Below are 26,351 nucleotides of genomic sequence, written 5' to 3'. Positions count from 1 at the left end.
TTAGTTCAATCCTTGATTGCAACTAAAGATGATTTTTAAATAAATATCTTTACAAAAAATCTTCCATGAAGGTCAAGGTCTACTAACATCAATAATTATGTAGCAGATGGACAATTAATTCACAAGATTGTGTTTTTAAAAAGGGTCACAAATGTCGCAGGCAAGCCCAACGTTTGTTGGTGATCCCTAATCGCCTTTGAATGGAGTGGTTTGCTCAGACATTTCAGGGTGCAGGTAAGAGTCAACTACATTGCTGTGGCTCTGGAGTCACATATAGGCCAGACAGGGTAAGGAAGGCAGATTTCCTTCCCTAAAGGACATCAGTGAACCAGGTGGACTTTTACAATGATTGAAGATAGTTGTACCATAAAACTGACTTTCAATTCCAGATTTATTAATAGAATTTAAATTCTCCCAGCTGCCATGGTGGGATCCCACTCCAATACACTTTTCAACCATATAATCGGAAAAAATAATCAGTACCATACACACAGGATCCTATTATATGAAAATTAGCACTGTTTGTGAATGTGCAGATCAGCATAACTCTTACCAGTAGATCATTTAGAAAATGTTTATTTTGAATGCATTCATTCCTCCCATATTTGTGCATTATAGCTGCATAAACATCTCACAGTTTAGGTTCTTAACAAGTTCTTGTTTCTCTCCCGCCAGATTGGTCTGGGCTTCCCACCTCTCCCTGGAGATTGCCTGGTTTTGGGATGGAGCGGAGTCTACATTTCTTTTTCCATTCATGCAAGGAACGTGGGCATTGCTGACTGGGCCAGCATTCATTGCCTATCCTTAGTAAGTAAGGGGATGAAAGGTTACCACAAAAAGGTAGGAATATGGAGTTCAGGTTGCAAACAGTAAGCCATGATCTTACTGAAGAGTGAAGCAGGTTTGAGGGGCTGAGTGGCCTACTCCTATTCTTACAATCATATGTAATAACGTGAATGAGAGGAATAGTCACATTTATCTGAACACTTCACATGATCCCTAAACACATACCTGGAATAACAGTTCTTTTGGTTGCCAAAATAAGTCAGATACCTGAACAAGGGGTGACTTTATACTTAGGTCAATAAACAGCTAAGGTAAGCTTATAAAGATGAAATGTCAATGAGCTGAAACATGAACTCAGCTTCTCTCTCCATGGATGCTGCCAAACCTGCTGCCTTTTCCAGTATTTTCTGCTTTGATTTCCCGCAGTGTTTGAGTTGCAATATCAATGTTTCTAAATCAGGGTCAACATTCAATCAATCCATAGTTTAGATTTCCTTTGAGAAAATAAAAACAGATGAACATTTAATCAGACCCAAGGCCATTATACAATTGGTAGAATTTCCTCATTACGCAAGGAAAATGAGTGCTTGTCTGGAGGAGTGGTTCAAATAAGATTCTTCTTTCAACAATTATGGATCTTCAGCTTATAGAAGCTCTTTCCTCACCAGTTATTTATGATGCTACGTCTATAGTGACGGCTTCTGAAATTCCTGTTCCTTGCTCTGTACAAGTGACGTGCAGTGATCCATCCCTTTAAAAGGAGGAAAGTTATTGAGTGAGTGTCGAATTCGGATATTAAGCCAAAGTTACCAAACTTTTCAGAACCAGGTGACACGATGATAGTCACATCTATAATAGACTGTCGGGGTGGGCGGGGTTCATGACTATTTACTAATTTCATTACCTTATTCCTGGTTAATTTCAAGCATCTTCCCAGTAAAATCAAACCCTTTTCTAAAAGCTATTTACAACTGGATGATAGGATCAGGAAGTTTGCAGCACAGAAAGAGGCCATCTGGCCCATCGTATCTGCCGGTTAGAAAATGAGCCCAATCCCACTTTCAGCATTTGGTCTGCAGGTTATGGGACCTGAGATGCAAATCCAGACACCTTTTAAATGAGTCAATCGCTTTTGTCTCTTATATCCTTTCTCACAGCAAGTTTCAGACCCCCACAACCCTCTTGGTGAAAGAAATGTTTCCTCATCGCTCCCCTCATCTTTCTACCAATCATTGGCCCTTAGTCAGTGACCCCTCTGTTAAGGTAAACAGGCCCTTCCCATCCATCTGATGCAAAAATGAGTGTGACCTACTTCAATAAAAATATGGAATCAGTATCATTAACCTATTCATGGAGCCAAAGAGAGAAGCAGGAAAAGCGGGTTCAGCTCTTTGTGCTATTTGTTCTCTTGCTTCATTATTATAGTTCAGTGAAGCAGCAAATAGGGCTTAATGTATTGTGATACGCCATAGACACACACATAATCATACACACCGTGTGAACTTAGGAGTTCAATGTAATGGCAGGTCACTAACTGTGTATTGGAGCAGTCAGTTAACTCTTTCAAGCCATAAGCACAGTAAGATTAAAGAGAAAGTATGATGAATGTCTTAGTATTATCCAAATTACAGATCGGTCACTTCATGAGAGCACACAGCAAGCTGACAGGAGCATAGAACCACCTGTCAACATTTGTCCTCATCATGAATCCTGCACATTGATTAATAACCAGCTAGAAACTGACCTGCACTGTGGAAAGGAAAAGAGCATCTTCTGGCATTTGTGCAAGAAATGCAGCATTATTGTGATGTTCGCGATGGAGGGGGTGGCAGCTCAAAGGTTTTTACCGACCAATAATGTTTTGATAACAAGTGAAACAAACTCTGGAGCTGTTATGAATATTTCAAACCCCAGTTAACTCCATTCTTCAGATAGGTTCCTTTGTTCCTAATTTGTCTTCAACAAAGAGTGCTTCTGATTAATTTTTATGTAACATTAAATTGGCCACTTTAATTGTTCAGTTAAATAATTATTTAGCAATTTTTCCCTCTCCAGGTATTTTATTGGTAGTTTATGATGTCAAATGGTGAGAACTAGTGGAGTGGCCTCAGGTTACTCATGTATGTTAAACACAGATGGATGAACGTCATCAGTTCATGGTTCTGTCACATTGTCGCTTCCAAAACAATTCAAGTTACAGATAAACTGACAGCTTGGCAGACCGACGCATTTGTGAGCTTTGTGATCTGCTATCAAATCAAATGACCTTCCTGCTCTATCCTTCAAAATAGAGGACTGATTCCATTCAACGCCAGTATGTAGGCACACAGACTCCAATCTTGGAGCCAAGAACAACTTGTTCCAATGCCGAGTAATGGAGTTGTTACTGGATTACTGGCGTTATTAATGGAGTTATAATGAAGTAATGGAGTGGGCAACAAGGTGGCACAGTGGTTAGCACTGCTGCCTCACAGCGCCAGGGACCCAGGTTCAATTCTTGGCTTGGGTCACTGTCTGTGTACAGTTTGCACGTTCTCTCTGTGTCTGCATGGGTTTCCTCCAGGTGCTCCGGTTTCCTCCCACATTCTGAAAGATGGTTGGGTGTATTGACCCCGAACAGATGCTGGAGTGTGGTGACTAGGGGAATTTCACAGTAACTTCATTGTGGTGTTAATGTAAGCTTTATTTGTGACTAACAAACAAACTTTTATTATAATTCTCATCTTTTGTCATTGATGGCAGAGGTTAAATGTGACATATGATTGTGTATAGTTGCACTAATACAAGTGCATTAACCCACATAAAGCATTCCTTCACAGCAACTCCAGACTTTTAACCATCACAGTATTATCACATGGGAAGTAGGCCATTTGGCTCCTCAAGCCTGCCCTGTTAGATCATGGCTGATTGTCTAATTCAACTGAATTTTCCCACTATCCCATATGACTTAAAAACTTTAATATCTAAAAATCTATCGATCTCTGCCTTAATTCTAGTTAATTATTGAGACGCCACGATCCCATGGGATAGAGAATTACAAGGAGTCACCACTCTGAGTAAAGAAATTCCATATCTCAGTCCTCAATGGTCCAGATCTTATTCTGAGACTGTAGCTGGCAATGTCCTCATTCCCCCCTCCACTGAATCGTAGCGAGCAAGACAGAAATTCAACAGACTATTTCAAGGCCCACTACTCTTGGGTGGGAATTTCCAGTTTTGGGGCGCACATGGCTGGAAAATCCCATCTTGTTTCTCTTTTTTGTAAGCCACCCCCAAACCAGGAGAAACATCTTTCCTGCATCCAGGAGTTGAGTCCTGTAAGAATTTTGTCCGAATATTTCTCCCAGGTCAATGTGCTTCTAGATGGCTTAGTGGCTGAGGGCTGGTACAGATTTAAACCACAGTAAGCAGGAAAACACAGGCTGGCTGCCTGATCTGTACTACATCAGTGATTTTCAACCCCAGAAGCATTTCAGGGACCACAATGGAACGTGGAGCTCTGGACAGGGGAAGGGGAAAAAAAATTTCAAAGGTTCTCTTCCCTAAATTACAAAACAGGGAATCTAGCTGTAATGAATACAGTTTGTGGTCAGAGAAACAATACTATTGGGCTTAGACTTAGTCACTCAAAACATCCCAGGGAACCAGAAGAAAAAAGAGAAAACATTTAAAAGGTAACTGATGGCTGTGGATCCTATTAAATATCAAAATACACCTTTAGGACAGAAAGTAGAAAACTCGAATAAAAAAACCATACACTGCTTCCAAAATCTCTCAAAACGAACTTTGAGACACGCACCTTTTCATAGTGAGAACAGATACAATGTCATGGTTGCTGCCTTCCTTCAGTTGTAAGTCACGGAGTACAATCTAGTCAATAAAACAAAGATTATGAAGTGGGTAAGACAAGCGTTCTAATCATTCATCTTATCAAGATAAAACAATTATATGCAATGCATTCCTTGCTCTCTATATGCAGCTTCCAAGGTGCAAAGCTGATTTTATCCAAAAGGTTAACACCTAATTCAAACAGCAACACGAAACATAGTAACATGGCCAAGAACCATCCAAATTTTCTTACATAATACCACACCCTCAAGTCCTGAGCTTTAATATTCCAGGGTGCAGTGAGGATTATAGTGATGTTAATAATATTGGTTGGGTAAGGAAGGATGGGAACAGAAGTACCAATCAGCTACTCTCCAATAACTTGTCAAACAAACGAAACATGACAGAATTAACCTCTTCAAGAAAACGTGTACAGAATATAAAATCCACAGACAGCACATTATAGCATCTACTAGTTAAAGTACTTTGCAAACAGACAATCCTCTATTTGCTTATTATTTTGTTTTATCAATACATTTTTCCAACACTATTATAAATATATATTTTTGAGTTTGGATTTAAAAGATTGAAGCAATTATTTGTTCTCTGAAGTTTGACTAGAACAGTAAACAAGGGGTCTTGAAGACTAGTAGGCCTGTATTAAAAAAAAACACTTTCCCAGTGTAGATTTTTAAAAAGTTTTCCTCTATTGTGCATCATTCCATGGAAATAAGTAACACAGAAGACCAGCACACAGAGTGTACACTTCACTGGACAAGCATTTCACCTTAGCCTTGTTCCACTGTTGCTTTTGCTGGTCCAGTTAGGAATAAGGACTCACCACGACACTGCAAAGCACAGGGAACAAACTCGAGTAAACTACGTACGAGGTCACAATGTGTTGCCATAGATCCCAAATACTGAGACAACTGAATGACAGAACTAGTAATCAAAATGTAACTAGCATTCCAAAACTGTACGAACACCCCCTAGTGGCTTAAAACCATACATCTGTCAGATTATTACTGTGATGTTTAGTTACAACATTCGAACCAAAATCCACCTGGTTACATTGTTAACCTTGTACTTGAACAACAGAGGCACCTTTTCTCTCTGCATTGCGTAACAAAATCATTAACTCATTTATCATGAATAAAATCACCGTTATATTTAACAACACTGAGGAATTCATCAGCTGAATATGATGTGGAGATGCCAGCGTTGGGCGGGGGTAGGCACAATAAGAAGTCTCACAACACCAGGTTAAAGTCCAACAGGTTTATTTGGAATCACGATTATTTTGGGGGCGCCACCCACCTGATGAAGGAGCACAACTCCAAAAGCTCGTGATTCCAAATAAACTTGTTAGACTTTAACCTGGTGTTGTGAGACGTCTTACTCAACTGAACAAATTATTGAATATTTTTATTAATTTTGTTTCTTTTATGTTTCCACGAAGTCAGTCAGATTTGGATGGTTGCTAGCGGCAGAGGGTAATGACAGTGTTCTGGAGCAAGTTCCCAACTCATCGGGTGGGAGGGAGGGATTGCAAGGAGTGGAAACTTCCCAAAATCCCTTGGCAAAAGCAATCTTTGCTGGTTTTGTGGTCGAGTCCAGCTGTCTAGTGTGGTGTAGACTAGAACAATCCCAAGATCTGACACAGCTCATCACAGGGCTTAGCATCTGGTGATTCCAACTGGCCTGATGGGTTACTGGGCAAGAGATGGAGAGGAAAATGTGAAAAATAAAACCAGACAGTGCTTACATAATAACATAAGAAATAGGAGCAGGAGTAGGCCATCTAGCCCTTCGAGCCTACCCCGCCATTCAATAAGATCATGGCTGATCTGTCGTGGCTCAGTTCCACTTTCCCGCCCTCTCCCCATAACCCTTAATCCCCTTGCCTATCAAAAACCTATCAACCCGCGTCTTAAATATATTTAGCGAGGCAGCCTCCACCACTTCAACGGGCAGAGAATTCCAGAGATTCATCACCCTTTGAGTGAAGAAGTTCCTCCTCAACTCTGTTCTAAACCGCCCGCCCCTTTATCTCGAGGCTGTGCCCTCTAGTCCTACTGTCCTTTCTGAGCGGGAAGAGCCTCTCCAGCCCTATCCTATCCATCCCATTCATCATCTTATATGTCTCAATGAGATCTCCCCTCATTCTTCTAAACTCTAACGAGTACAAGCCTAGTTTGTTCAGCCTCTCCTCATAGTTCAACCCCCTCAACTCCGGTATCAGCCTAGTAAACCTCCTCTGCACTCCCTCCAAGGCTAAAATACCCTTGCGTAAGTGCAGTGACCAAAACTGCACACAGTACTCCAGCTGCGGCCTCACCAGTGCCCTATACAGTGCTTCTATTCACAATCCAAAGGCACCAGTTAGACAACAAGGGCAACGAAAAGAGAGAATGCTGGAAATACTCAGCTGGTCTAACAGCATCTGATAGGCTGATACCAGAGATGAGGGGGTTGGACTATGAAGAGAGACTAAATAGACTGGGTCTGTACTTGTTGGAGTTTAGAAGGATGAGGGGGGATCTTAGAGACGTATAAGATAATGAAGGGGATGGATAGGGTAGAGGTAGAGAGATTCTTCCTGCTCAGAAAGGATAGCAGGACTAGAGGGCACAGCCTCAAGATTGGGGGTGGGGGGGGGGGGGGCATTTAGAATGGAGTTGAGGAGGAACTTCTTCACTCAAAGGGTGGTGAATCTCTGGAATTCTCTGCCCGTTGAATATATTTAAGTCACGGGTAGATAGGTTTTTGGTAGGCAAGGGAATTAAGGGTTATGGGGAGAAAGCGGGAAAGTGGAACTAAGCCACTTCAGATCAGCCATGATCTTATTGAATGGCGGGGCAGGCTCGAAGGGCTAAATGGCCTACTCCTGCTCCTATTTCTTATGTTCATCTGTGGAGAGAGAATAGAGCCGACATTGAGTCTCTCTACACTGATACTGTGAGACCTGTTGAATTTTTCCAGCATTTTCTGTTTTTATTTCAGATTCCAGCATCTGCAGTATTTTGCCTTTATCTTAGGATGAGGACAAAGTGAGGCCTGGTTATAATACCATCCAAAATCAGTTTGCTGACACTCGTTGCCTGGGGTCATACATGAAGAAAGATGACTAGTGAAAATTTACTCAACGGTAGACCGAGGACGTCTTTAAAAACACCTTCTACCACTCTCTCCCTTCCAAACTCCAGCTTCTACATATCATGGAAGTGCACAGACTTTCAAATTAGCTTGAGAAACAAGAGGTGGCCATCAAGTTCCAATAAGATCATTGTTGATCTTCAACCTCAAATCCACTTTCTTACCCAAAGCCCACATTTTTCGATTCCCTTAAATGTTTAGCACCTTCCCTAACCCAGCCTCGAGAATATTCAATGCCTGAGTTTCCGCAGCCCTCTCTGAGGCAAAGAGAGCACTCGCAGTCAACAGTGAAAAACAGAAACAGACCTGTGCCAATTTGTTTCTTTCCTGCTCATATCCTTTATTGCCAGACTCGTACAGCTCGAGGCAGACAGAGGAAACATTTCCCGGTGCCTGAAAGGCGTGGTGTTTCCTTGCTGGTAGTGGAGTACCTGATGGAAATACGACCTTGTAGGTGTCAGATCCAGAATCACTCCTCTCCTGCAGAAAAACACAGGATGAAATAATATGAAAGGGACTGTCCACAACCTGTCAACAGAGATGTTGAAGATGCTATGGTAGAATAACTTACAAGGTAAAATATCTCCACAACTTGATATTTTATCAACAGATAGAGAGAACAGTTTTCAATTTCTCCACCAAAACAATATAGGACAATATTAGTAAAAACTTCAAACACAATCTTATTCCACTTTGACAAGCCAGAATTTGTCATTTGCAACAGAGGCTTCTACATAGCAATAAGTCCCATGGATTTTCATTACTGTAAATGAAACATGAAGGATAACACAGTTAACAAATTCAAAGGCAGCACTGGAGATAACTGATAAATAAATAAATGCCATTGGTAAATCATAGATTACCGTCTATCGGTTGCACAAATGTGATTTAGATAATTAAATAGTCACGAAAACATGCTGCAGGTAAATTTGTTTCTCTGGAATCAGAAGTCAGATTTTAATACCTTAGCCACAATGTTTCGTGCGGAGCACTCCACAATGACAGAAGCTTCTTCTAATGAACTGTTCTCCTTTCCCAACAGTAACGCAGCTTCAATAGCTGCTCCAACAGCTATCACCTCATCAGAGGGAATGGAGTTCAACAAATCAACATCTGGGAACAGATCCCGAATCATCTGCTGCAATTTGGGAATACGAGCAGAACCCCCACAAAGAACAACCTAAAAAAGGAATAAAAGAAAATATATCCAAAACACTTGAAGAATTAGAACAGAAGAATCCAGTCTAATAAAGTTTCTGATTTTCAGAGTTCCTTGGAAACATATTATCATTTTCACAGTAACTTAATTGTAGTATTAATGTAAGCCTTACTTGTGACTAATAAATAAACTTACGCTAATCTATTATAGGACTGAAAGTAAAGGAGAATAGACTGTCATTTAATAATATCCTGAATTTGAGACAAAAATAAATTAACTTCAGTAGCAAGAAAAGCAACTAAATATTCATCATTTCCATAAGCTTATTTCTAATGTGTTTTTTATGTTGGTCAGCAAAGGGGATGAGGTAGGACCAGTCAGTGGTCCATGGAGGTTTTATTTTGCCTTGCTTAAGTGGCCCACAGACAACAAAGGTTTGTGAATCACAGGTTAAGATCAACATTTATGTTTCACCATCTCTAGACAAACCTTTGATATTTCACTGCCAGAAAGTCCAGCTTCCTCCACTAGCTTCAGAACAGGTTGGACACTTTGACTGAACAATGCAGAGCAAACCGATTCAAATCTTGCTCTAAAAATAAGATGTACACAATTATTATGACAGTCTGCTTTTTACAACTGATTTCAAATTCTGGAGTTATAAAGGATTCGATAGCTTCCAGATCTGTTGGACATTAAGGGAATAGTCAGTAAAACAATTTAAACTAGGTTGTTAACTGTGTTTCTATATTAAAGAGCACAATTTGCTACTGTTAACCATTAAAACAATTCCAAATTAACTTTATGTTACAAGATGAGGAAATATTAAAACTGCTTCAATCAGAAAATCCAGAACTAACAGGAATATTCATGTCAAAATTAACAACAGAAAATACCATCTTCTTTCATTGGCCATTGGAACGGAGGGGACTGAGGGAAGATTTATAAGATGGTCAATATGAAGTCAATAGGAAGGACCCATTTCCAATTGAGTGGTCACTAACCACAGATCTGATTGTGAGATTTTGAAAGACTATTGTTTTGAACAGTCTGCTTAAGGTATAATGCAGTAGTGAGGGGGAGGTCGGGGGAGGAATCATGTAACATGTTTAAAATTGTGCCCAACAAGAAGCCTGGGTGGCTCAGTTGCTACAAAAACAAGACGGTCCTTCTAAGATAAAGGACTTGCTGAACAAGGTGCAAAATCCTCACATCTTCACATAAAGGGAAGGGCAGTTATGCTGACAGTGAGTAGCAAAGAGAGAGAGGGGGAGAGGAAAAAGGACTGCGATTAGTGTGGTCAGAGGACAGAAGCTCCCAAACTGGATGCAGGAGAGAAGACAGAGTCTGGTTGAAGAGACACATCCCATAGCCTACAGAATCTGGGAGGTTCATCCCAGCATGGTTAGCAGTGGGGGAGAGGAATTTTTCACTTTCCTGCCGATGGTGGTACAGAGGTCAGACTACTCCAGCGAGCTCAACACCGTTCCACAATCAGCTGTGGAAGTGGGCCCTTTTCATCAAAATGGAGGCAATCCTAGGAAATTTGTAACTAGCAAAATGGAGGCACCAAGGGAAGTATTGTGTGAATCTAGAATCATGATACAGAATGAGGTGATTCATCCTTTTGTGCCTATGCCCGATGCCATAAGACTAGAAGCCAGGCTTTAGGTGGAGGCCTAATACGACAGTCATAGCCAACAGTCAACGCCAGCATATCTCTTAGCCTAATACAACCAACTATATACATACCTGGACACACTGCAATCGAAGTCTAAGCCGTCATGAAGTGAATCGACAAAACAGTTTGAACTGCCCAGAGTTGACAATGTATGCTTAGCAACTTCAGCACTATTAACTAGCTTCATCATGGCTCTTGCATTGCTCTTTATATCGTGCCTAAACAATCTAATTTAAAAAAATCCACAGTTTTAATCCGGCAGAAATGGAGCGAGTACTGAAAGTTCATTTTTCCCGCTGTGCAAACTCTTACCTCTGAAACTCTGAAGCTAAATACTGCGCCAAGGCTTCTGTGAAACACTCGCCTCCTATGCTGTCATCAGTATGAGACGCTAGGACCCTATACATGCCACTGTTTATCTCTACTACTGTAATAGACAGGGATGATCCACCAAGTTTATAAACCAGTGCATTACTATAAATGAATAGAAACAGATATAAAATTATACAAAACCTGTCAGGTTTCACTGTTTAGCTTGCTCAAAACATGCTTACAAAACTAAAAACCATGTTAATTAGGAATAAGTAGCAATATTAAGTGCAAATACTGTTGCTTTGACTATGAAAATGAATAAGATACTCTAAATGGGTAAACTGAACAACTCTATCACGATCTATCAACAGATTTGATTGAACCATCTGGTAAGACTGAAAATTTCTACAAAGATTCCTTATGCTTCAAGTCCCATTTCAATTTTGTAAGTAACAAAATTAAATGCAAATATTTACATAACTGCAACTAAATGTAAAGATTCTGATGTTCCATGAACTAAAATGCTTTGAATAGAGACAAGCAGATGTCAGATTTCTTAAGCTATCACACTCACTGCTTCAACAATTACAGTATTGATACAGCTTACCTTTTCTCAGAAGGTGATTCCTGTCCAACTCCAAATGCAAGAAGAGCTGCCGCAGGTTCATGAATCAATCGCAGTACGTTGAAACCAGCCGCCTGAGCTGCCTGCCTACGCAAATACAGCAGGTCACACCAAAAGAGGTACACGATCAACACTTAACCATCTATTCACTGGAGTACACAGGGCAAAAACTAAACACTCAATTACCTTGGGAGAATGTCTCAAAATAAATCAGAAATGAATGAAAGGTAAAGATATGAATCAACAAAAAGGTGCCAAATGGTTAAATGCACAGACTAATGAAAAGTAGATTGATCTGTTTGAACTTTTGTGATTGGAGAGATTAAAGAGGTCTACTTTGTTTACCTCAGAACATTCTTCTGGTTCTTCCCAAAATCCAGTGGGACAGTAATGACGACATCATTTACGTCAGGGCCCAATGCTGATTGTGCTGTTTCTGTTAACAAAAAAAATTCAATTCAGCAACAGAAATAAAAATTTAAAATGCTGAAACCTGTTATTTAATCTCAAAACATATCCATTATTAACCCTGCACCCATCCTGCTGACTGCCAAAGGACCCATCCTTTGTTTATATACTTTTACTTAAGCCTTTATTACGAATATCTGCCATGGTTCAGTCTCAACGGAGACAGAAGGCTGTGGGATTCAAGCCCCACATCAGGGCTCGAGCACAAAAACCTAGGCTAGCGCTCCAGTGAAGTACTGAGAGAGTACTGTACTGCTGGAGGTCCTGCCTTTGAATGAGATGTTAAACTGAGGTACAGTCTGACATCTCAGGTAAATGCAAAAGATCCCACAGCGCTATCAGAAAAGCACAGGGAGTTTAGGACCCCGCCCCTCCGTGCCAGACTGAGTCATTTAGAACATAGACACAGACATCACAAAATGAAAAACTTTTAGAATGCCCAATGCAATGTCATCATCATGGTCCCACTTCACAACAGTTCAGATTTCTGATTTTTGGGGTTTTATTTCATATTTGTTCTCCAGACGTGGGCAGTGTTTGTAAGGCTGCATTGATTGTGCTGCTAACTATTACAGCAGTCAGTGTGATGATGTGCCCTCTGTGGTGATCTGACAGGGAATTCCAGGATTCTGTCCCAGAGATGGCAAAGAAAGAAGAAAAGATGCCCATGTCAAGATAGTGAGTGGTTTCTAATAACACGATTATCTTCCTTTTTATCAACTATGATTTCAGCCAGTTGATGGGTTTCAATACAATCCCCAGTGACTGAATTTTATCAGCACTCTTTAGTGTCACACTCAGTTGAATACTATCTTGATATTCAGGGGCACAGTTCTCGCAATTCTCAGATTAAAATCACAATGCTCATTATATTGTCAATTGAGATTGCTAGCCATGTTGCAAGTTAGTTCATTAAAATATTTAACCTGTTCTAAATATTAGTCTACTTTGTAATGTGAGCCTGAGCTCACACAAACACTATTTATATAATGCACACATTTCCACAGTAAAGAGCTCCCTTACTACTCAACGTAAATTCTTGGGCGGCTGAAGTGGCTCCTTGCTTTGAGCCATGATTGAGTCTTCAGTGAAGCCTGGTCATTTTTGCAAACTTAAAACACAAATTTCACACTGAAACCAGAATTACACTCACCTTTCATCTTCTCAAAAATCAACTTCATTACTTCCTCTGGAGGGACAGTCTTGAGCTCTTCCCCAGTATCAACCTCATATCTGGGTTTGCCATCCTTATCAATAACCTGCGTAAACATTGAAAAAGACAACTCAGCTTGAGCCCAATTGTAACTGAATTAATTCTAAGCAGCAAAATGTAAACACTGTTGCACAGAGCTCAAAAGGGATGATAATCTATGACAAATCCTGTATGTTTTGCAGTCTTCCCTGGTCACACTTGTTAGGTTGAAAGTCTAATCCTTCATTCCTCCCTTTGGTTAAGGTACTGGAACGAAAAAAAAACTTTTGCTGAGTTCATCACCAGCAGGTCACTCATACCTGTAACTCTCGCTTTCCTCAAAGTATCACATTTAGTACAATTGTTAATGTTTTCATTTCAGCATAACTGCTCTAAAGCTACTGCATGGTGCTGCAAGGGGAGGGCATTTCCCCTTAACATGAACTGAGTTCTGAACAGTAATCTATTTACAGTGAAAGTTCTCAATTTTTACTTTTAAACCACCACTTGTTTTGCCATCCTTGATACAAAATGTTCATTTGTTCTGATGAAAGGTCACTCATGCCCAAAATGTCAACTCTCTCCATAGATGCTGCCTTATGAGTTTTTGCAGCATTTTCCATTTTTATAAAACAATGCTGCAAGATTTTTCATTTCAGACAACGTCAAGGTCACCTTTTAGCGACCAAAATATATTTTCAATGAGCTACCAAAAAAAGTTGCAACAGCTTTCTGGATGTTTATAGTATCTCACTTCTGTCCTGTAACCTTTCTTACCTTACTATTAATATCATATATATAAAAACATCTTTCAGAGCCTTGGTATCAGATGTATTGTTTGCATGGAGTAGGTTAATTTCAGCAGTGCATTCTTACACTCTCAATGATCTCTCTCCATCAGCATACAAGCTAACTGACAGGAATGGAGGACAATTAGTCCACAGTCTCACACAAAGTTATAACCACTTTCAGATAAAAGCAAAAACAGAAAACGCTGGAAAATCTCAGATAGTATTCGAGTCAGGGTCATTTTCGTCAGGTTTTAAGAAAGCGAGCTTAAAAAAGCAACAAAATAATTTTCTAACATTGGCCATTGCTACCTTTATGTCAATACTTACAGAACATTTGCTCTCGGCCACATGCTTCTGAACTTGAGGATCATCAAAACTAGCAAAAAGTTAGAAACAGTTTTGAAAATAGAAGGACACCAATTAATTGAAAAATTGTCAATGTATAAAATTCCAAAATAATTTCAATCTTTTGAAAATTTTATTACGTGCTGTCCGATTATAACATTTATATAAACATTTACTAGAGAGACAAATGATTTACTAAATGTCAGTTCACTTGTGTGACCTAGCTGGAATGGAGCCTGAAAAGGACTAAAACAGAAACCAGGGCCAGTATACAAGTATTAGGAATAAAACAAGCAATCTCGACCCAAATTCTCTATTTTCTGTCCCTCACCACACTACCACGATTGGATTTGTAGACAACTTAAAGACTTGAGTCTTTCCTGCTCCTTAGAATTACATAGAGCAATTCCACTATCCCCACACCAATGCTACACCTTTCTATTCGCTACTGTGATTCTGTATTTTGTTATCCTCCTCATTCTCAAATTCTATGTCCTTTCTAAAGCTTCCAGTCAAGCCCAGCTTGTAGGCAGATCCCTGTGACAGTCACAACATCATACCCCACCAGTTGAATCTGTTCTTCAAACTTCTTTAAGTTAGTACAATTGTGGTCAGAATTTCTATTTGGGTACCAAAGATGAGCGGGTTAAGTGGATTGGCTATGCTAAACTGCCCTTTACTGTCAGGGGGATTAACAGAGTGAATACGAGGGGGTTATGGAGATAGGGCCTGGGTGGGATTGTTGTTGGTGCAGGTTCAAATGACTTCCTTATGCATTGTAGGGATTCTATACCTGTCAATGTCTGTCCCTATGCACTGATATTGTTGATGCTCTGTACATTGCTATTAAGGCAACATATTCTAATTTCCATCACACTTGCAAGTATGTTATAACTTTTTATAACCCCTATTTCTGAAATATTTTACATTGATAATTTCTTGCCTACCCTTTGATCTTATTACTTCCTTTCTTTTAATCTTTAGGTTGAGAATATTTCCATCCATTCCATCTTCCCCTTTATTATTCATTTTAAAATCCTAACATAAGAACATAAGAAATAGGAGCAGGAGTAGGCCATCTAGCCCTTCGAACCTGCCCCACCATTCAACAAGATCATGGCTGATCTGAAGTGGATCAGTTCCACTTTCCCGCTTTCTCCCCATAACCCTTAATTCCCCTGTCTATCAGAAATGTATCTACCCGTGACTTAAATATATTCAGCGAGGTAGCCTCCACCACTTCAATGGGCAGAGAATTCCAGAGACTCACCATCCTTTGAGTGAAGAAGTTCCTCCTCAACTCCGATCTAAACTGCACCACCACCAACCACCCCCCCCTCCTTATTTTGAGGCTGTGCCCTCTAGTTCTGCTATCCTTTCTAAGCGGGAAGGATCTCTCTACCTCTACCCTATCTATCCCCTTCATTATCTTGTAAGTGCACAGGTGCATCGGTCCACCTTGTTGTCTAACGAGGGGCATGCACACGGTGGGTCGTGTGTGGGCTGCTCTTGGATGTTTCGAGAGTAGCCTAGTATTTCGCGTCATTTGTGTACGCTTAAAACTGGACCAGCAGATGGGCACCACAACAGCTCAGTAACTATCACTGTTAGCTGTGCAGATACATGGATTTACATGGCCAGTGTCTGTGGGAGTTTGCGCATTCTCCCTGTGGTTGCGTGGGTTTCCTCCCACACCCCAAAGATGTGCTCTTAGGCTGATTGGTGTAACAAATTGTCCCTAAATTATTCTGCCCTTAATCTGGTTTCCAATGGAGGTACCATAAGCATAGACATGGGTCAAGGGTGGAGGAGGAGGAAAAACACATTGTTAAGATGGCGGCGTGGGCTCGTTGGGCCGAAGGGCCTGTTTCCCGTGCTGTGTTGTTTTTTGTTCTAAGTCTCTATAAGATCCCCCCCTCAGCCTTCTAAACTCTAACGAGTACAGACCCAGTCTATTCAATCTCTCTTCATAGGCTAACCCCCTCATCTCCAGTATCAGCCTGGTGAACCTTCTCTGTGCTCCCTCCAAGGCCAATATATCCTTTCGCAAATGCGGTGACCAAAACTGCACACAGTACTCCAGTTGCGGCCTCACCAGTGCCCTGTACAGTTGCAGCAAGACCTCCCTGCTTTTATATTCTATCCCCCTCGCTACAAAGGCTAACATTCCATTCGCCTTCTTGATCACCTGCTGCACCTGCAGACTGGGTTTTTGTGACTCGTGCACAAGGACCCCCAGGTCCCTCTGCACTGTAGCATGCTGCAGCTTTTCGCCCTTTAAATAATAATCCCTCCTACTATTATTTCTACCAAAGTGGATAACCTTACATTTGCTAACGTTATACTCCATCTGAACATAAGAACATAAGAAATAGGAGCAGGAGTAGGTCATCTAGCCCTTCGAGCCTGCCCTGCCATTCAATAAGATCATGGCTGATCTGTCGTGGCTCAGTTCCACTTTCCCGCCCTCTCCCCAAAACCCTTAATCCCCTCTCTTATCAAAAACCCATCAACCCGCGTCTTAAAAATATTTAGCGAGGTAGCCTCCACCACTTCAACGGGCAGAGAATTCCAGAGATTCACCACCCTTTGAGTGAAGAAGTTCTTCCTCAACTCCGTTCTAAACCGCCTCCCCTTTATCTTGAGGCTGTGCCCCCTAGTCCTACTGTCCTTTCTGAGCAGGAAGAGTCTCTCCACCTCTATCCTATCCATCCCATTCATCATCTTATATGTCTCAATGAGATCTCCCCTCATTCTTCTAAACTCTAACGAGTACAAGCCAGGTCCTCGCCCACTCACTCAGCCTATTCAGATCTCTCTGCAGAGATCTCCAGTCCTATTTGTACATCCTGCCTGAAGCCGGAACCCAGTCAGGTTCGGATACCATCCGTACCAACACTAAGACACCCTGCAGCACTAACGCAAGCGTCCCAGCAAACTTCTCCTTCCCACACCACATTTTCAGCTATGCATCGAGTAGTGAAATGCATTACTGCATTTCATTTTATAATTTGAAACTTTAATAGTGAAGATGTGCCAGGCTCCCACTTTTAATACCCACCAGGCCACTGGATAAGAACAGCACTGGACTCAGAAGATGGAGAATACAAATATCAAATATGGGCTCTCCAACAGTAACTACACCGTGTTTAGGGGAGATAATGAAGATTTGTAAGAAAGGCACACTGCTAATCGTAAGTGATTTTAATGTACATATAGATTGGATGGATCAAATTGACAATCTGGAAGATGAGTTCACAAATGTTTTTGAAATAATTCCTTAAAGCAGCACGGTCTACAGTCAGAGAGCAGGCTATTTTAATGTGTAAGGTAAGAAAAATGAATGACTTAATAATGAGGGAGCCTCTAATAAGCAGTGATCATACCATGATTGAAATCTGCATTCAGGTCAAAGAATGGGTCTAAGACTTGAGCTTTAAACTCAAAGGCAATTACAAGGGTATGAAGATACAAGCTGGTTAAGGTGAACTGCAAAGTAGATCAGTAGAGATGGAATGGTAGACATTAAAGGGGATAATTCATAATACTCAGTAAGGTTGCACTGCAGTGAAAAAAAACTGCACGAGAAGGGATGCAGCATTAGTGGCTAACAAAGAAAGTTAAAGATAGGATTAAACTGAAAGACAAGGTGCACACTCCTACAAAGATTAGTCATAGGTCAGAAGGTTGGACAAGATTTAAAAAGAGGCGCTAAATAAAAATAAAGGAGAAATTGAAGTACCAAAGAAAGCTAGCTAGAAATATAAAAGCGGATTGGATCGTAATGGTTTCTTCAAGTGTTTAAAAAGGATAAGAGCAACTGACGTAAGCACTGATTTTCTGGAGTGTGTCTGGAGTTAAAAATGGAAAATAAAGAACTGGCAGAGCAGTTGAGCAAACATTCTGTCTCTTCACTGTAGAAGAGACAAATAACATCCCAAAAATACTTCCAAATCAAGAAGTGAAAGGGACAGAGGAACCAGACCAAACACAATTACAATGATAAAGGCATAGAATCATAGAATCCTAACAGTGCAGAAGCAGCCCATTTATAGAGCTTAAGGCATAGGGATTAATATATTCACAGACAAAAAAGGGGTTGTTAATGAACTAAGGGTATTCTTAAATTAGAAAGAGTGCAGAAAAGATTTACTAGGATGCTATCGGGATTTGATGGTTTAGAACATAAGAACATAAGAAATAGGAGCAGGAGTAGGCCAACTAGCCCTTCGAGCCTGCCCCGCCATTCAATAAGATCATGGCTGATCTGTCTTGGCTCAGTTCCACATTCCCGCCCTCTCCCCATAACCCTTAATCCCCTCTCTTATCAAAAACCCAACGCGTCTTAAAAATATTTAGCGAGGTAGCCTCCACCACTTCAACGGGCAGAGAATTCCAGAGATTCACCACCCTTTGAGTGAAGAAGTTCCTCCTCAACTCCGTTCTAAACCGCCCCCCCTTTATCTTGAGGCTGTGCCCCCTAGTCTGAATAGACTGGGACCTTTTTCTTTGGAGCATAGGAGGCTGAGGGGTGACCTTATAGAGGTCTGTAAAATAACGAGGGGCATAGACAAAGTAGCTAGTCAATATCTTTTCCCAAAGATAGGGGAGTCTAAAATTAGAGGGCATAGGTTTGAGATGAGGGGACAAATACAAAAAGGTCCAGAGGGGAAAATATTTCACACAGAGGGTGGTGAGTGTCTGGAACAAGCTGCCAGAGGTAGTAGTAGAGGCTGGTACAATTTTATCTTTTAAAAAGCATTTAGATAGTTTCATGGTACAATGGATATAAAGGGATATGGGGATTTGTTTAGGGGCTTTAAAAGAAAAGGGCGGCATGGACAAGTTGGGCCGAAGGGCCTGGTTCCATGCTGCAAACCTCTATGACTCTATAACTGGGAAATCGGAAACAGGGATAAATTGATCATTTTCATATTGACAAGCATAAGAAATAAGTGCTGCAGCCTCAGCTATTTACAATCCATATCAATGATATAGGCTTGGAATGCATAGGTGCTAAAATTGCTGATGACACAAACATGGGTAGAAAAATTGTGAAGAGGACAAAGAGTTTGCAAGGGGATATAGATATGTTAAGTCAGTAGACAAAACTTTGGCAGATGAAGTATAATGTGAGAAAATTTGAACTTATCCACTTTGTCTGGAAAAATAATAAGCAGCAGCAGAGAGCAGTGGAGGCTGGGTCACTGAAAATTTTAAGACGAAGTTTGATTGACAAGGAGTCAAAGGGCATAGGGGGTTGGCATAAAAGTGGAGTTGAGGCCACAATCAGACCAACCATAATGTGATGGTGGAGCGGCTCAAGGGAATGAATGGCCTACTCCTGCTCCTAATTCATATTATTCAGGTCTGACTGCTTCCTACTCAGATAGCCATCATATAATGCCAACCATCAGAGTTCAAACGTGAATACTGACCAATTCACCAGATGGTTTGTGGGGCCTTTGAAATTACAATCTGTAAGAAGTCAATGACGTCAAAATGAAATCAAAGGAGAAAATGATTGGGAAAATGTGATTTTTCTTAAAAAGTATGGTCCGGTACTAATTCCAGAGTGGATTATTCTTGTGTTTTAGGCTAGCAGCAAATAATGAAGCGAACGAGTATATCATGACTGATAAAATTTTCAAATGAGAAATGAAAACTGAAATATTAGGCTCTACCACCCAACTTGTGGAGTGTGGAATATATTATATCTGCTCCCAGGTACATACTGGACAAATCAACCTCAATAGAAATAATTTCCTCCTTGAAAAACCAAAACATCATCGCAAGAGACCATTTACTTTTACTGGCCAATTGAACTTTCTTATAGAAACAAGCTGCGTATCCTTATAAACAATAGAAATAAAAATATTATTTCATTTTGAACTGATGGCAATTGCAAAACAAAACAATGTAGTCATGCTGGCTAAAGTGTTTCTGGGAATTTATTTGGGGTTGTTACCTGGATACACATGCAAATAAAAATTAATAGAATTCTCGCATAGGTTTGAGAATTTTGAAATAGACTTTCAATTCAATTACACTAATGTTAAAGAAGCTAATGAAAAAAATAATTGGACCTGAAAGCAAAACACGAAATATTAATTTATAAAATTGTATTCTCTTACCAAATATTGTCTTCATACTCATTCCAACACAGGCTCATTACAAACCAAAAAACATCCTACTCAGAAAAGAAACCCTTGCATTTCCTTCAAAGAATTGTCTAATATTCCATATCTTCTCCTCGTACAATTTGGGCTACAAAAATCTGAACCGTAACTTCTATCGAGGGAAGCAAAGTAATATTTACATAGTTCTGATGAAAATATTTTGGTACTTACCGTCTGCCAAGAATCTGTTTCACTTTCAGGATAGTGTTTGAAGCATTTCTGATTCTACCGTGTTTTGCTGCCAAGCCAACAATCTAATGAATAAAGCAAATAATGAGACACTCAGAATTCAACGCAGGTGCACAATGTCAAAGATATAAAATGGTTTCAATTACCTTCTCATTTTCTCGATAGGCAACAACTGCTGGGGTAACACGGTCACCAGCATCATTTGCTACAACTTCTGCTCGACCATCCTAGGTGGAAATAAATTCAAGTTTTATATTATAGGAAATATTAAAAATGTACTGTTATCTCTTGCCTGAAGCCATGAACAAACCTGCATTTAAAGTTTATTTATTATTAGTCACAAGTAAGGCTTACTTAATCTGCAATGAAGTTACAGTGAAGTTTCCCTAGTCGCCACACTCCAGCGCCTGTTCGGGTCAACGCACCTAACCAGCACATCTTTCAGAGTGTGGGAGGATACCAGAGCACCTGGAGATCAGTGCAGAACAGAAAGAACATGCAAACTCCACAGTGACCCAAACTGGGAACTGAACCCGGGTCCCTGGTGTGGTGAAGTAGCAGTGCTAACCACTGTGCTACCGTGCCACCCAGAGAATAAGTAAGTAACTGGATATAAGCAGTGGATTATCAAACCAGTGTTCAACTTGTGTGTGTCAACTGCGGCTCAGTTAGTAGTGCTCTTTGCCTTTGGGTCAGAAATCTAGCCATCCATGAGGCACTGTGGACTATTAACAGCAGCAGAATTGTAATCAATCATCCCGGTACTGAAGAAAAGCCAGGTAATGTGCCTTCATGACTAACCTCCGTTAGCTCCGACATCCATCATTATGAAGTGCTTCGAAGGTTAATCAAAGCACAGATCAATTCCGGCCTTCCAGACTGCCTGGATCCACTACAGTTTGCCTACCACCGCAACAGGTCCACAGCAAACAACATTCCCCGGCCCCAAACTCAACCCGAGAACACCGAGATAATAAGGACGCTTCTGTCACACTTCTATTTATTGAAGGCTGAGCTGCAGTCTACACCATCATTCCTACGAAACTCATCTTCAAACTCTGTGACCTGGGACTCAGCTCCTCTTTCTGTGGCTGGATCTGAGAATTTCCTAACCCACAGACCGCAATCAGTAAAGATTAACAGCAACACCTGCTCCACGATAATCAACATTGGTGCCCTGCAAGGCCATGTCCTCAGACCCTAAATATATTCCTTACACATCTATGACTGTGTGGCCAAACTCCTCTCCAACTCAATTTTGTTGATGATACCACTGTAGTGGGTCAAATCCCAAACAATGACAAGATGGAGTACAGGAAATAAATAGAGAATCTGGTGAAATGGTGTGATGACAGTAATCGTTCCCTCAACGTCAGTGAAATGAAGGAGATAGTCATCGACTTCAGGAAGTGTTGCGGAGGTCATCACCCTGTCTAAGGGATGAAGTGGCAATGGTCAAGAACTTCATGTTTCTAGGTGTCCAGATCACGAATGAGTCCTGGTCCCTCCACACTGAAGCTTTAGTTAAGGAAGCCCACCAACATCTCCACTTTCTCGAGAGGCTTAGGAAATCCGTCATATCCGCTACAACTCTCACCAAATTTACAGATGCACCATAGAAAGCATCCATTCTGGATGTATCACAACTAGGTATGGCTTCTGCTTCGACCACAACCACAAAAAACTATAAAGGATTGTGAAGAAAGCCTAGTCCATCACGCAAACCCCTCTCAACTATTGACTCTGACTACACTTCCCACTGCTTCAGAAAAGCAGCCAGCATAATTAAGGACGCCACGCACCCCGGACATTCCCTCTTCCATCGGGAAAAAGATACAAAGTCTGTGATCATGTATCAAACAACTCAAGAACAGCTTCTTCCCTGCTGCCAGACATTTAAATGAATCTATCTTTTATTAAGTTGATCTTTCTCTACACCCTAGCTATGATTGCAACACTACATTTTGCACTCTCTTCTTTCCTTCACTATGTACGGTATGCTTTGTCTGTATAGCATGCAAGAAGCAATACTTTTCACTCAATCACAATGTGTAACCTCCTAGTTCGGTATATCCCCCAAGCTATATTACCACCAAGCCAGGGGATCAATCCTGGTTCAATATAGAGCAAAGGAGGGCATGCCAGGAGCAATATGAACCAATCTATAAATGAGCTATTAACCTGAAGCTACAACACAGGACAACTTGTGTACAAAGGAACACAAGCTGCAAGTAATAGACAGAGCTAAACAATCCCACAACCAACAGATCAGATCTGAACTTTGCAGCCTTGTCACTTCCAGTCGTGACCAATTAAACTCATGAGAGGAGGTGGCGCCACAATACCCTCAAACTCAATGATGAAGGAGCCTAGCAAAAATAAGGCTGAAGCATTCGCAACAATCTTCAGCCAGTAGTGCCAAGAGGAAGATCCACTTTGGCCTTTTCTGGAGGAGGTCACCAGCATCACAAGTGTCAGTTTTCAGTCAACTCGATTCACTCCATGCAAGATCAAGAAACGGGTCAAGGGACTGGATACTGCAAAGGCTATGGGCCCTGACAATATTCCGACAATTGTACTAAAGATTTATGTTCCAGAACTTCCTACACCCCCAGCCAAGCTGCTCCAGTCCAGCAATAACGCTGGCATCTACCCAACAATGTGGAAAATCGCTCAAGTATGTCCTGTACACAAAAAAAAGTCAAATCCAACCCAGCCAATTACCGTCCAGTTTACTCGCAATCATCAGGAAAGTGATGGAAGGGGCATCAATAATGCAACCGAGTGGCACTTGCTGAGCAATAAGCTACTCACTGAAGCTCAGTCTGGGTTCCACCAGGGTCACTCTGTTCCTGACCTCATTATAGTCTTGGTTCCAGCATGGACAAAAGAGCTCCAGAAGTGAGGTGAGAATGACTGCCCTTGGCATCAAGGTAGCATTTGACTGAGTGTGGCTTTAAGAAGCTCTAGTAAGTCTGGAACCAATGGGAATCAGGGGGAAAACACTCCAGTAACTGGAGTCATATCTGGCACAAAGAAGATGATTATCATAGAGTCAGAGGTTTACAGGATGGAAACAGGCCCTTCAGCCCAACTTGTCCATGCCACCCCCCCTTTTAAAAAAAATGCTAAGCTAATCCCAATTGCCTGCAGTTGAACCATATCCCTCCATACCCATGCAACTGTCTAAATGCTTTTTAAAAGACAAAATTGTACCTGCCTCTGGCAATTTGTTCCAGACACTCAACACCCTCTGAAAAAAATTTGTCCCCCTGGACACTTTTGTATCTTTCCCTTCTCACCTTAAACCCATGCCCTTCAGTTTTAGACTCTCCTACCTTTGGGAAAAGATATTGACGATCTAGCTGATCTGTGCCCCTCATTATGTTATAGACCTCTATAAAGGTCACCCCTCAGCCTCCTACGCTCCAGAGAAAAAAGTCCCAGTCTATCCAGCCTCTCCTTATAACTCAATCCATCAAGTCCCAGTAGCATCCTAGTAAATATTTTCTGCACTCTTTCTAGTTTAATAATATTCTTTCTATAATAGAGTGACCAGAATTGCACACAGTATTCCAAATGTGACCTCACCAATGTCTTGTACAACTTCAACAAGAAATTCCAACTCCTGTATTCAACTTTCTCTTGCAGGCACAAGTAACTTGAGATCACTCAGTATTTCTTTTACTGTCTTCCTAGCTTTCCCCTTTTCATCGTGGAGCCCATTGACTTGATGTATTCTTTTTTTCAAACAGCCCCAGCCATACAGCAAAACATCCCTTCTTTTCAAATATGACATGGAGATGCTGGCATTGGACTGGGGTGGGCGCAGCAAGAAGTCTCACAACACCAGGTTAAAATCCCACGGATTTATTTAGAATCAAAAACTTCATCAGAAGGAGCAGCTCATGATTCCAAATAAACCTGTTGGACTTTAACCTGACGTTGTGAGATTTCTTAATTTTCAAATATGCCAGACACTACCTGGTATCTCACCCTTCTCTCATTGGAAAAGCACCCTCTTGACACCACAGAGAACGTCCACCCTTTTTCAACTGAACAGTGAGTCACCCACAGTGCTGCGACACACCACCATACCTGTGCAGAGCCTGCAGCTTAGAAGAGTCTATCCAATTTTCTCCCTAACAAGAAACAAAATATCATGTTTCCCCCCCCTTTTCTCTTACTCAGTCTTCCTAGTCTTGATTTTCCCTTCTAATATTCGATGTTCAGGAACCTTCATTTTAAAACTTTGTTTTCCTGAGGACATCAAGAAAGATCCCAAGTCCTTTCCCATCATCAATTTTATTTTTGTGATGTCCTAACTATATTAGGGGGTTGTGAGTTTTACACAAAAAGAAAAAGATGTGGCTTGCACACAGGTTTAGGAGCTTTTGCCGATCATCCTGGGGGTTACCCGAGTCAAGCAGTTCCAGCATTTTCTCTTTTTTCATATTGCAAACATGTGCAGCACTTTACTTTGAAGTAGGCTCAGAGCTACGATTCTCTGAAACATTCTCTCAAATATGTAAAATTCACATTTTAATATGCCTTACCCCAATACTGATAAAAAAGTAATGTTTACATTTAATATGTTTTGGCTAGAGATGCTAACAAAGGGAACACAAGCAATTAACATAATTAGTGCTAGAAGTAGTCCAACATCTGATCCAAATAAGAGTGACCCATGTCTTCTTAAAAATCAAATCACTGTCATAATAGTTACTACATACATTAAAACTGTTAGCTTGGTTGATGCTAGCATTGTCACTGCTGTGCCACGGTCCAAGTCCCATTCCCACAACTGAGTTTGCACCGTGATACAGATTTCAGTACCATACTCATCAGGAATTACTTATCAATTCAGCTACCGATGGGTGCTTTCCCTCCCTTTCCTACGTACGCAATGCCACAGTGCTTGCAGTAGCACAGTGGTTAGCACTGCTGCCTCACAGCATCAGGGACCTGGGTTCAATTCCCAGCTTGGCTTACAGTCTGTGCGGGGCCTCCATGTTCTCCTCATGCCTGCATGGGTTTCCTCTGGCTGCTCTGGTTTCCTCTCACAGTCCGAAAGACATGCTGGTTAGGGTGCATTGGCCATGTTAAATTTTTCCCCAGTGTACCCAGTCAGGCACCAGAGTGCGATGACTGAGGAATTTTCACAGTAACTTCATTGCAATGTTAATATCAGCCTACTTGTGACACTGATAATAATAAGCACTGGGCCAAACATCTCAATTTGCTGCCCCAACCCCAGCGCCAGCCCCACACCCACCCACTGCAGACAACACCCCACCCCGGGGCCGTGCAGGAGGGTGGTGGGTCAATGATGACAATGTTAATATGGGCTGTCCCCAGGGAAATGATGATGTGGGTATGCCGGCGTTGGACTGGCGTAAACACAGTAAAAAGTCTGACAACACCAGGTTTTAGTCCAACCAGGGAAATGCCCATGCACTGAGTGAAGCTAGCCCCGGCCTCCCTCCGCGGGTCCCGAGCCCTGGCCTCCCCAGCCCGCTAACCTTACAGACGGCCACACAACTGCACGTGCCCCCGATGTGAACCCCGATCGCCGCCATTACGGTAACCAGGGGAAACCGCGAAGCAGGCCGGGAAACTGGACAGCGGGCGCTGATTGGA

General features: G+C 41.3%; 1 protein-coding gene across 1 annotated transcript; it reads right to left on the bottom strand.

Moving 5' to 3' along the window:
* Positions 1-560: 560 nt before the first annotated feature.
* On the bottom strand, positions 561-26,328 carry hspa14 (heat shock protein 14). The gene is made up of 14 exons (XM_080207769.1): positions 26,234-26,328; positions 20,858-20,938; positions 20,694-20,776; positions 14,326-14,374; positions 13,169-13,274; positions 11,893-11,983; positions 11,530-11,634; positions 10,923-11,084; positions 10,682-10,837; positions 9,419-9,521; positions 8,735-8,950; positions 8,077-8,250; positions 4,586-4,656; positions 561-1,537 (listed from the first exon to the last, which is right to left on the bottom strand). The coding sequence occupies exons 1-14, from the start codon at positions 26,288-26,290 to the stop codon at positions 1,459-1,461; spliced, it is 1,533 nt and encodes a 510-aa protein (XP_080063895.1). The 5' UTR covers positions 26,291-26,328; the 3' UTR covers positions 561-1,458.
* Between the last annotated feature and the right edge of the window lie 23 nt (positions 26,329-26,351).

The sequence above is a fragment of the Carcharhinus amblyrhynchos genome, chromosome 19, assembly GCF_965287045.1.
Source record: "Carcharhinus amblyrhynchos chromosome 19, sCarAmb.v2.hapA, whole genome shotgun sequence".
Lineage (NCBI taxonomy): Eukaryota > Metazoa > Chordata > Chondrichthyes > Carcharhiniformes > Carcharhinidae > Carcharhinus > Carcharhinus amblyrhynchos.
The sequence above is the reverse complement of the archived record's forward strand: the minus strand, read 5'-3'. Positions and strand labels throughout refer to the sequence as shown.

Coding starts and splice junctions, on each gene's coding strand:
- hspa14 (XM_080207769.1), bottom strand. CDS start 26,290: ATGGCGGCGATCGGGGTTCACATCGGGGGCACGTGCAGTTGTGTGGCC. Junction 11,984..13,168: donor GATTTTTGAGAAGATGAAAG/GTGAGTGTAATT, acceptor TTTTGTTAACAG/AAACAGCACAATCAGCATTG. Junction 11,635..11,892: donor AACCAGAAGAATGTTCTGAG/GTAAACAAAGTA, acceptor GTATTTGCGTAG/GCAGGCAGCTCAGGCGGCTG.